Raw genomic sequence first — 10868 nt, 5'->3', positions numbered from 1 at the left:
ACATTAGACCAGTACTGTGTAGTACTCTCCATTAAACCAGTACTGTGTAGTACTCTCCATTAAACCAGTACTGTGTAGTACTCTACATTAGACCAGTACTGTGTAGTACTATACATTAGACCAGTACTGTGTAGTACTCTACATTAGACCAGTACTGTGTAGTACTCTCCATTAATGTGTAGTACTCTACATTAGACCAGTACTGTGTAGTACTATACATTAGACCAGTACTGTGTAGTACTCTCCATTAATGTGTAGTACTATACATTAGACCAGTACTGTGTAGTACTATACATTAGACCAGTACTGTGTAGTACTCTACATTAGACCAGTACTGTGTAGTACTCTACATTAGACCAGTACTGTGTAGTACTCTCCATTAATGTGTAGTACTCTACATTAGACCAGTACTGTGTAGTACTATACATTAGACCAGTACTGTGTAGTACTCTCCATTAATGTGTAGTACTATACATTAGACCAGTACTGTGTAGTACTATACATTAGACCAGTACTGTGTAGTACTCTCCATTAATGTGTAGTACTCTACATTAGACCAGTACTGTGTAGTACTCTACATTAGACCAGTACTGTGTAGTACTCTACATTAGACCAGTACTGTGTAGTACTCTCCATTAGACCAGTACTGTGTAGTACTTTACATTAGACCAGTACTGTGTAGTACTCTCCATTAGACCAGTACTGTGTAGTACTCTACATTAGACCAGTACTGTGTAGTACTATACATTAGACCAGTACTGTGTAGTACTATACATTAGACCAGTACTGTGTAGTACTCTCCATTAGACCAGTACTGTGTAGTACTCTACATTAGACCAGTACTGTGTAGTACTCTACATTACACCAGTACTGTGTAGTACTCTACATTAGACCAGTACTGTGTAGTACTCTACATTAGACCAGTACTGTGTAGTACTCTACATTAGACCAGTACTGTGTAGTACTATACATTAGACCAGTACTGTGTAGTACTCTACATTAGACCAGTACTGTGTAGTACTCTACATTAGACCAGTACTGTGTAGTACTATACATTAGACCAGTACTGTGTAGTACTCTACATTAGACCAGTACTGTGTAGTACTCTACATTAGACCAGTACTGTGTAGTACTCTACATTAGACCAGTACTGTGTAGTACTCTACATTAGACCAGTACTGTGTAGTACTATACATTAGACCAGTACTGTGTAGTACTCTACATTAGACCAGTACTGTGTAGTACTCTCCATTAGACCAGTACTGTGTAGTACTCTACATTAGACCAGTACTGTGTAGTACTCTACATTAGACCAGTACTGTGTAGTACTCTACATTAGACCAGTACTGTGTAGTACTATACATTAGACCAGTACTGTGTAGTACTCTCCATTAGACCAGTACTGTGTAGTACTCTCCATTAGACCAGTACTGTGTAGTACTCTACATTAGACCAGTACTGTGTAGTACTATACATTAGACCAGTACTGTGTAGTACTATACATTAGACCAGTACTGTGTAGTACTATACATTAGACCAGTACTGTGTAGTACTCTCCATTAGACCAGTACTGTGTAGTACTCTACATTAGACCAGTACTGTGTAGTACTATACATTAGACCAGTACTGTGTAGTACTCTCCATTAGACCAGTACTGTGTAGTACTATACATTAGACCAGTACTGTGTAGTACTCTCCATTAGACCAGTACTGTGTAGTACTCTACATTAGACCAGTACTGTGTAGTACTCTACATTAGACCAGTACTGTGTAGTACTCTACATTAGACCAGTACTGTGTAGTACTCTACATTAGACCAGTACTGTGTAGTACTCTACATTAGACCAGTACTGTGTAGTACTATACATTAGACCAGTACTGTGTAGTACTCTACATTAGACCAGTACTGTGTAGTACTCTACATTAGACCAGTACTGTGTAGTACTATACATTAGACCAGTACTGTGTAGTACTCTACATTAGACCAGTACTGTGTAGTACTCTACATTAGACCAGTACTGTGTAGTACTATACATTAGACCAGTACTGTGTAGTACTCTCCATTAGACCAGTACTGTGTAGTACTCTCCATTAGACCAGTACTGTGTAGTACTCTACATTAGACCAGTACTGTGTAGTACTATACATTAGACCAGTACTGTGTAGTACTATACATTAGACCAGTACTGTGTAGTACTATACATTAGACCAGTACTGTGTAGTACTCTCCATTAGACCAGTACTGTGTAGTACTCTACATTAGACCAGTACTGTGTAGTACTATACATTAGACCAGTACTGTGTAGTACTCTCCATTAGACCAGTACTGTGTAGTACTATACATTAGACCAGTACTGTGTAGTACTCTCCATTAGACCAGTACTGTGTAGTACTCTACATTAGACCAGTACTGTGTAGTACTCTACATTAGACCAGTACTGTGTAGTACTCTACATTAGACCAGTACTGTGTAGTACTCTACATTAGACCAGTACTGTGTAGTACTCTACATTAGACCAGTACTGTGTAGTACTATACATTAGACCAGTACTGTGTAGTACTCTACATTAGACCAGTACTGTGTAGTACTCTACATTAGACCAGTACTGTGTAGTACTATACATTAGACCAGTACTGTGTAGTACTCTACATTAGACCAGTACTGTGTAGTACTATACATTAGACCAGTACTGTGTAGTACTCTACATTAGACCAGTACTGTGTAGTACTCTACATTAGACCAGTACTGTGTAGTACTATACATTAGACCAGTACTGTGTAGTACTCTCCATTAGACCAGTACTGTGTAGTACTCTCCATTAGACCAGTACTGTGTAGTACTATACATTAGACCAGTACTGTGTAGTACTATACATTAGACCAGTACTGTGTAGTACTATACATTAGACCAGTACTGTGTAGTACTCTCCATTAGACCAGTACTGTGTAGTACTCTCCATTAGACCAGTACTGTGTAGTACTCTACATTAGACCAGTACTGTGTAGTACTTTACATTAGACCAGTACTGTGTAGTACTCTACATTAATGTGTAGTACTCTACATTAGACCAGTACTGTGTAGTACTCTACATTAGACCAGTACTGTGTAGTACTCTCCATTAGACCAGTACTGTGTAGTACTCTACATTAGACCAGTACTGTGTAGTACTTTCCATTAGACCAGTACTGTGTAGTACTCTACATTAGACCAGTACTGTGTAGTACTCTACATTAGACCAGTACTGTGTAGTACTCTACATTAGACCAGTACTGTGTAGTACTTTCCATTAGACCAGTACTGTGTAGTACTCTACATTAGACCAGTACTGTGTAGTACTCTACATTAGACCAGTACTGTGTAGTACTCTACATTAGACCAGTACTGTGTAGTACTCTACATTAGACCAGTACTGTGTAGTACTCTACATTAGACCAGTACTGTGTAGTACTATACATTAGACCAGTACTGTGTAGTACTATACATTAGACCAGTACTGTGTAGTACTATACATTAGACCAGTACTGTGTAGTACTCTCCATTAAACCAGTACTGTGTAGTACTATACATTAGACCAGTACTGTGTAGTACTCTCCATTAAACCAGTACTGTGTAGTACTATACATTAGACCAGTACTGTGTAGTACTCTCCATTAGACCAGTACTGTGTAGTACTCTCCATTAGACCAGTACTGTGTAGTACTCTACATTAGACCAGTACTGTGTAGTACTCTCCATTAGACCAGTACTGTGTAGTACTCTCCATTAAACCAGTACTGTGTAGTACTCTACATTAGACCAGTACTGTGTAGTACTCTACATTAGACCAGTACTGTGTAGTACTCTACATTAGACCAGTACTGTGTAGTACTCTACATTAGACCAGTACTGTGTAGTACTCTACATTAGACCAGTACTGTGTAGTACTCTACATTAGACCAGTACTGTGTAGTACTCTACATTAGACCAGTACTGTGTAGTACTCTACATTAGACCAGTACTGTGTAGTACTCTCCATTAAACCAGTACTGTGTAGTACTCTACATTAGACCAGTACTGTGTAGTACTCTACATTAGACCAGTACTGTGTAGTACTCTACATTAGACCAGTACTGTGTAGTACTCTCCATTAGACCAGTACTGTGTAGTACTCTCCATTAGACCAATAGTCATTAGCAATCTTTTTTACTTTCACTCTGACTACAGTCTTGCTCTACCCCACTCACTTCTTCTCTCACTCCTAGCCCCCTCCTTCTCTCCTCATCCTTCTCTCGCCGCTCTCCCCCTCCTCCTCTCTCCCTCCTCCTCTCCTCTCCCTCCTCTCCTCATCATTCTCTCCCTCCTCTCCCCATCCTCCACTCCTATCCCTCCCCCCCTCCTCCCCCTCCTCCTCCTCCTCTCCTCTCCCCTCCTCCTCTCCTCATCCTTCTCTCCCTCCTCTCCCCATCCTCCACTCCTATCCCTCCTCTCCCCCTCCTCCTCTCCTTTCCCTCCTCTCCCCTCCTCCTCTCCTCATCATTCTCTCCCTCCTCTCCCCCTCCTTCTCTCCCTCATCCTTCTCGCCCTCCTCTCCTCCTCATGCTTCTCTCCCTCCTCTCCTCCTCCTTTAACTCCTCTCCTCCTTTCCATCCTAACTTGAAGACAAGGATGATAAAGGTTACCACCCTTATTTCTATACAAATGTGCTTCAGCTTGTATCCAAATCCCTTTTAATTCCACATTTGTGCAGGCCCATAGCTACCTGAAGATGAAGATGAAGAGCATGAGTAGCATACAGAAGGTGGCCACATTGTCCATGGTCTTCATCAGCACCACCAGCTGCCTCTGCAGAGCGGGCATGAAGCGCACCAGCTTCAACACACGCATCAGTCTGAAGGTACGCAACACAGACAGACCACCGCCCTGCTGGCCCACGATCTCCCATACACTGGGGAGAGAGACAGGATGCACATTCACTGTCAGCTACAGGATCAACCATTCATTGGAAGGACATACAGTAACACAAACCTGGGTCCAGAGTGCTGACCTAGGATCAGTTTCACCTTTAGGATCATAATGAATACTAGGTGGGGGCCTGATCCTAGATTAGCTCTCCTACTCTGAGATGCTTTGTGGATACGGGGCCTGATATGAAGAGTGAGGACCTATAGATTTTACACAGAAAAAAATAGCAGTGTGACATCATTTATAAATGAATTTGTCAATTTGCCTTGCTTACCTGATGACCACTATGACTCCGTCGAAGATGTTGTAAGGGTTTTTGATGTAACCAAACGGGCCATACACCAGCACCTTGAGTAACATCTCCAAGGCAAATAGACTGGTGAACACTATGTTACTGATCTCCAAAGCATTGGTCAGCTCATCAGGCTTGAGAGAGAGAGAGAGAGAGAGAGAGACAGAGAGACAGAGAGACAGAGAGACAGAGAGACAGAGAGACAGGGAAAGTAATGAGAGAGGGAGGGAGGGAGGGGGGGGAGGGGGAGGGAGGGAGGGGGAGGGAGGGAGGGAGGGAGGGAGGGAGGGAGGGAGGGAGGGAGGGAGGGAGGGAGGGAGGGAGGGAGGGAGGGAGGGAGGGAGGGAGGGAGGGAGGGAGGGAGGGAGGGAGGGAGGGAGGGAGGGAGATAGGGAGGGAAAGTGATGAGAAGACAGGAAGAGAGAGGATATAATGAGAGATAGTTATTTTCAAAACACACAAACACATCCACTTATAAGACCATCAGAGAAGTTTTCTGTCACTCCCACAGCTAGATCAAACTCATGCTGTATCATATGGAGTGTGTGTGTGTGTCTGTGTTTGTGTGTGTCGTGGGCTGTGTGTATGAGAAACATGAAAGGCATTTTATATCTGTGCATATGACACATTAATAATATTCCCAGTGTTTGTGTTTGTGTGCGCTCGTGTGTGTGTATTTATGTGCGTGTGTTTGTGTGCATGGGCCATAGAATACAGTACAGTGTATCTGGATATGTTGTGTTCTGCTGTTGGTTTGTGTGACATTACAAGACAGAATCACATGGCGAATCCATTGCAATATGTGTGTTTGTGTGTGTGTGTGTGTGTGTGTAGCTTCCCAGCAAGTACAGGTAAGTCACTCTGACAGGTAGTGTCATTCTAACACGGCACACATTGCCAGTAACCATCAGTGTAGATGGCAGTCCCTCTATCTGACCTAAGACAATGCAGGTGTGTCTCTCCCTCCCTCTGCAATGCTGTCCCAGGGTGAAAGTGATCCTAAACTCCAGGTCCTCTTCTGTTTCTTCACTAATAAAACCACCGAATCATTCACGACCAACTAGCTCTCACAGAGGAATAAGACGTTCAACCATGTTTATCAAACCACACATTTTAAAGTTGTTGCAAACGTCACATTTTGAAGTATTTAAGGTTAAGTGTAGGCATTGACTCTGAATGGTTAAGGTTAGGCATTGACTCTGAATGGTTAAGGTTAGGCATTGACTCTGAATGGTTAAGGTTAGGCATTGACTCTGAATGGTTAAGGTTAGGCATTGACTCTGAATGGTTAAGGTTAGGCATTGACTCTGAATGGTTAAGGTTAGGCATTGACTCTGAATGGTTAAGGTTAGGCATTGACTCTGAATGGTTAAGGTTAGGCATTGACTCTGAATGGTTAAGGTTAGGTATTGACTCTGAATGGTTAAGGTTAGGTATTGACTCTGTATGGTCAAGGTTAGGTATTGACTCTGAATGGTTAAGGTTAGGTATTGACTCTGAATGGTTAAGGTTAGGTATTGACTATGAATGGTTAAGGTTAGGTATTGACTTTGAATGGTTAAGGTAAGGGTTAAGGTTTGGGATAGGGTTAGGGTTAGGGTTAGGGTTAGAACAAAAATCTCAAAAACAACTTTCTGTCGCTGGATTAGAATTTGCAAAGTTTGGAATCAGAGGCAGGTGCTTACACCCAGCCGCCACCCCCATCCACAATGCCCTAGCTAAACCCACCCCCATCCACAATGCCCTAGCTAAAAACCCACCCCCATCCACAATGCCCTAAACCCACCCCCATCCAAACCCTAGCTAAGCCCCATCCACAATGCCCTAGCTAAACCCACCCCCATCCACAATGCCCTAGCTAAACCCACCCCATCCACCCATAAACCCCACAATGCCCTAGCTAAACCCACCCCCATCCACAATGCCCTAGCTAAACCCACCCCCATCCACAATGCCCTAGCTAAACCCACCCCAACCCAGCCCCATCCACAATGCCCTAGCTAAACCCACCCCCATCCACAATGCCTTAGCTAAATCCAAACCTACTTCAAGGTAACAGCGCTCACTGTTGCCCCTATGTGGCCGCTTTCCACGTCGTCTTCCGACGTCCTCAGACAGAGGTGGACGTCGAATACTGACTTGTATTACCTGAGTCCTGGCTACACACACTATATCAATCACAATCCTGCTCAGTTCAAGTTAAGATTCAGAGCTCACACACACACACACACACACACACACCCAACTTATTGTGGGAAGCTTTAGGAAGGCTACCCGAAATGTTTGACCCAAGTTAAACAATTTAAAGGCAATGCTACCAAATGCTAATTGAGTGAATGTAAACTTCTGACCCACTGGGAATGTGATGAAAGAAAAAGAAGCTGAAATAAATCAACATGCGATAATGTGACTAGAAAATGTTGTATACAACAGCCAACTTTCCGGGACATAGACATGTCTAATATGGGCAGAAACCTTAAATTATTAGCTAATGAAGGGCTAATCCCTTCACTCACTGGTTTCCTTTATAGAACGAGGGAGCGACTCCCTCATGTAAAAAAGAAAACTGCCCTCTGATTAAATAGAGCAGCCTTTGTCATATAGTTGGCAGCAGGACAAGTATTCACACACACACACACACACACACACACACACACACACACACACACACACACACACACACACACACACACACACACCATAAAAGGCAATGTTCTCACAGTAACTGCGGAGAGATAGCAGATACATCTTCCATCCATTCAATCCCTCCTTCCCTCTGCCCCTCCTCCCCTCTCATCCTTCCTCCTGTCCTAACCTTACTGCGTAAGGAGTTTCAGGAACGTCAAGCTGGGTGTTTCAGGTTGTGTCTGTGTTTGATAAGAAGCAGGGATCAGAGGTCTGGAGTATGTCAGCTGGAAGCTGATGTATCTTCAACAGCGAGTGCAAAGGCAACAGGCGTAAAGCAACAGGCGTACACGCAAACCACATGTGTGTGTGTGTGTTTGTGTAACACATTGTGCAAGAGTGGATTCCATCCCATTTTACCTGGCCCATTTTTGTATGTTTGTTAGAAAGCACAGACCCAATGACTGATGGGCTGGCACGGTAATTCTATACTCATGCATCAGACGATTATGGATGATGAGCGTCACAACAGCTTTAATTAAATTATACAAATACAGTGCCTTCAGGAAGTATTCACACCCTTGACTTTTTCCACACATTTTTTTTAGGTTTCAGATCCATTTAAAATGAAGTAAATTCAGATTTTGTGTCTGATCTACTCACAATTACTCCATAATGTCAAAATGGAATTATGTTTTTAGAAATGTTCAGTAATTAATAAAAAAAGAAACACTGAAATGTCTTGAGTCAAAAAGTCATCACACTTTTTTTATGGCAAACATAAATAAGTTCAGGAGGAGAAATGGATTAACAAGTCACATAATAAGTTGAATGGACTCACTCTGTGTGCAATAATAGTGTTTAACATGATTATTTTATGACTACAAAATCTCTGTACCAGACACACAATTATCTGTAAGGTCCCTCAGTTGAGGAGAGACTTTTAAAGCACAAACCTAAGGATGCTGAAGAAATGTGTCTTGGCACCTAAAACCCTCACAAACTTTTACAGATGAACAATTGAGAGTATCCTGTCGGGCTGTATCACCGCCTGGCACGGCAACTGCACCACCCACAAGCGTAGGGCTCTCCAGAGGGTGGTGCGGTCTGCCCAATAATTGGAACACTAGTCACTTTAATAATAATGTTTACATATTTTGCATTACCCATCTCATATGTATATACTGTATTTATATATTCTTAATTCCATTCCTTTACTTTCGATTGTGTGTATTATTAGATATTACTTATATATATTGCTTATTATATATATTATATATTACTACACTCTTGGAGCTCGAAACACAAGCATTTCACTACAATAACATCTGCTAAACATGTGTATGTGACAAATAAATGTTGATTTGATTTGAAATTCACCTTTCAGCAAGACAATTACCTAAAACACAAGGCCAAATATACACTGGAGTTGCTTACCAAGATGCCGTTGAATGTTCCGGAGTGGCCTAGTTACAGTTTGAGTTAAAAATCTTTGGCAAAATCTGAAAATGTGTCACACCCTGATAGGTTTCACCTGTCCTTGTTATTGCGCCATGCCCTCCAGGTGTTGCTTGTTATCCCTGGTGTATATATCCCTGTGTTTCCTGTCTCTCTGTGCCAGTTCATCTTGTATGTTCCAAGTCAACCAGTGTTTTTCCCGTGCTCCTGACGTTTCCATAATTTTTTACTAGTCCTCCTGGATTTGGCCCTTGCTTGTTTTCTGGACTCTGTGCCTGTCTGCCTGACCATTCTGCCTGCCCTGACCTCGAACCTGCCTGCGACACTGTACCTCCTGGACTCTGAACTGGTTTTGACCTTTTGCATGTCCATGACCATTCTCTTGCCTACCCCTTTTGGATGTAATAAATATCAAAGACTCAAACCATCTGCATCCCGTGTCTGCATCTGGGTCTCGCCTTGTGCACTTTTAAAATGTCTGTCTAGCATTTTGGGCAAAGAATAACTGGCAAATATTTTACAATCCATGTGTGCAAAGCCCTTACAGACTTACCAAGAAAGTCTTACAGCTGTAATCACTGCAAAGGTTAATTCTAAACATGCATTGACGCAGGGAGTTGACTACTTATCTAAACAAGATATATTAATGTTTAATTTTCCAATAAAACATTCATTTACAGTAGTTTGTGTAGATCATTGAAGAAACATGACAATTGCATAAACTTTAATCCACTTTCCAACACAACAAAATGTGGAAAAAGTCAAGGGGTGTGAATACTTCCTGAAGGCAATGTATACCTATATATATATATATATATATCTATACCATATACAGTGAGTGTACAAAACATTAAGAACACCTTCCTAATATTGAGTTGTACACCCCATTTTGCCTTCAGAACAGACTCAATTCCTCAGGGCATAGACTTTACAAGGTATTTGGAATTTTATTAGGATCCCCATTATCTTTTGCAAAAGCAGCAGCTACTCTTCCTGGGGTCCAACATGAAACATAATACAGAATGACATAATACAGAACATCAGTAGAAAAGAACAGCTCAAGGACAGAACTACATACATATTTTTTAAAGGCACACGTAGCCTACATATCAATGAATACACACACACTATCTAGTTCAAATAGGGGAGAGGCGTTGTGCCATGAGGTGTCACTTTATCTGTTTTTAAACCAGGTTTGCTGTTTATTTGAGCAATATAAGATGGAAGGAAGTTCCATGCAATAAGGGCTCTATATAATATTGGATATTTTCTTGAATTTGTTCTGGATTTGGGGACTATGAAAACACCCCTGGTGGCATGTCTGGTGGGATAAGTGTGTGTGTCAGAGCTGTGTGTAGGTTGACTGCAAAAAATTGGGGATTTTCAACACAATGTTTCTAATAAAAAGAAGTGATGCAGTCAGTCTCTCCTCAACTCTTAAGAGAGACACTGGCATGCATAGTATTTTATATCAGCCCTCTGATTACAATTAAGAGCAAAATGTGCCGCTCTGTTCTGGGCCAGCTGCAGCTTAACTAGGTCTTTCCTTGC

The 10868-nt window shown here is 41.9% G+C and overlaps 1 protein-coding gene across 1 annotated transcript in view; it reads right to left on the bottom strand.

Moving 5' to 3' along the window:
- Positions 1–4710: 4710 nt before the first annotated feature.
- Positions 4711–10868, bottom strand: part of LOC112223333 (voltage-dependent T-type calcium channel subunit alpha-1G-like) — a 79832-nt gene continuing 73674 nt past the window's right edge. The window contains exons 11-12 of the mRNA XM_042305240.1: positions 5217–5368; positions 4711–4925 (exon numbers count right to left, since the gene is read on the bottom strand). Of these exons, the coding sequence (XP_042161174.1) occupies positions 4736–4925; positions 5217–5368 (342 nt within the window). The 3' untranslated portion in view covers positions 4711–4735. The remainder of the gene's footprint in view (positions 4926–5216; positions 5369–10868) is intronic.

The sequence above is a fragment of the Oncorhynchus tshawytscha genome, linkage group LG24, assembly GCF_018296145.1.
Source record: "Oncorhynchus tshawytscha isolate Ot180627B linkage group LG24, Otsh_v2.0, whole genome shotgun sequence".
Lineage (NCBI taxonomy): Eukaryota > Metazoa > Chordata > Actinopteri > Salmoniformes > Salmonidae > Oncorhynchus > Oncorhynchus tshawytscha.
Note: the sequence above shows the minus strand (reverse complement) of the source record. Positions and strands in the feature narration are given on the sequence as shown.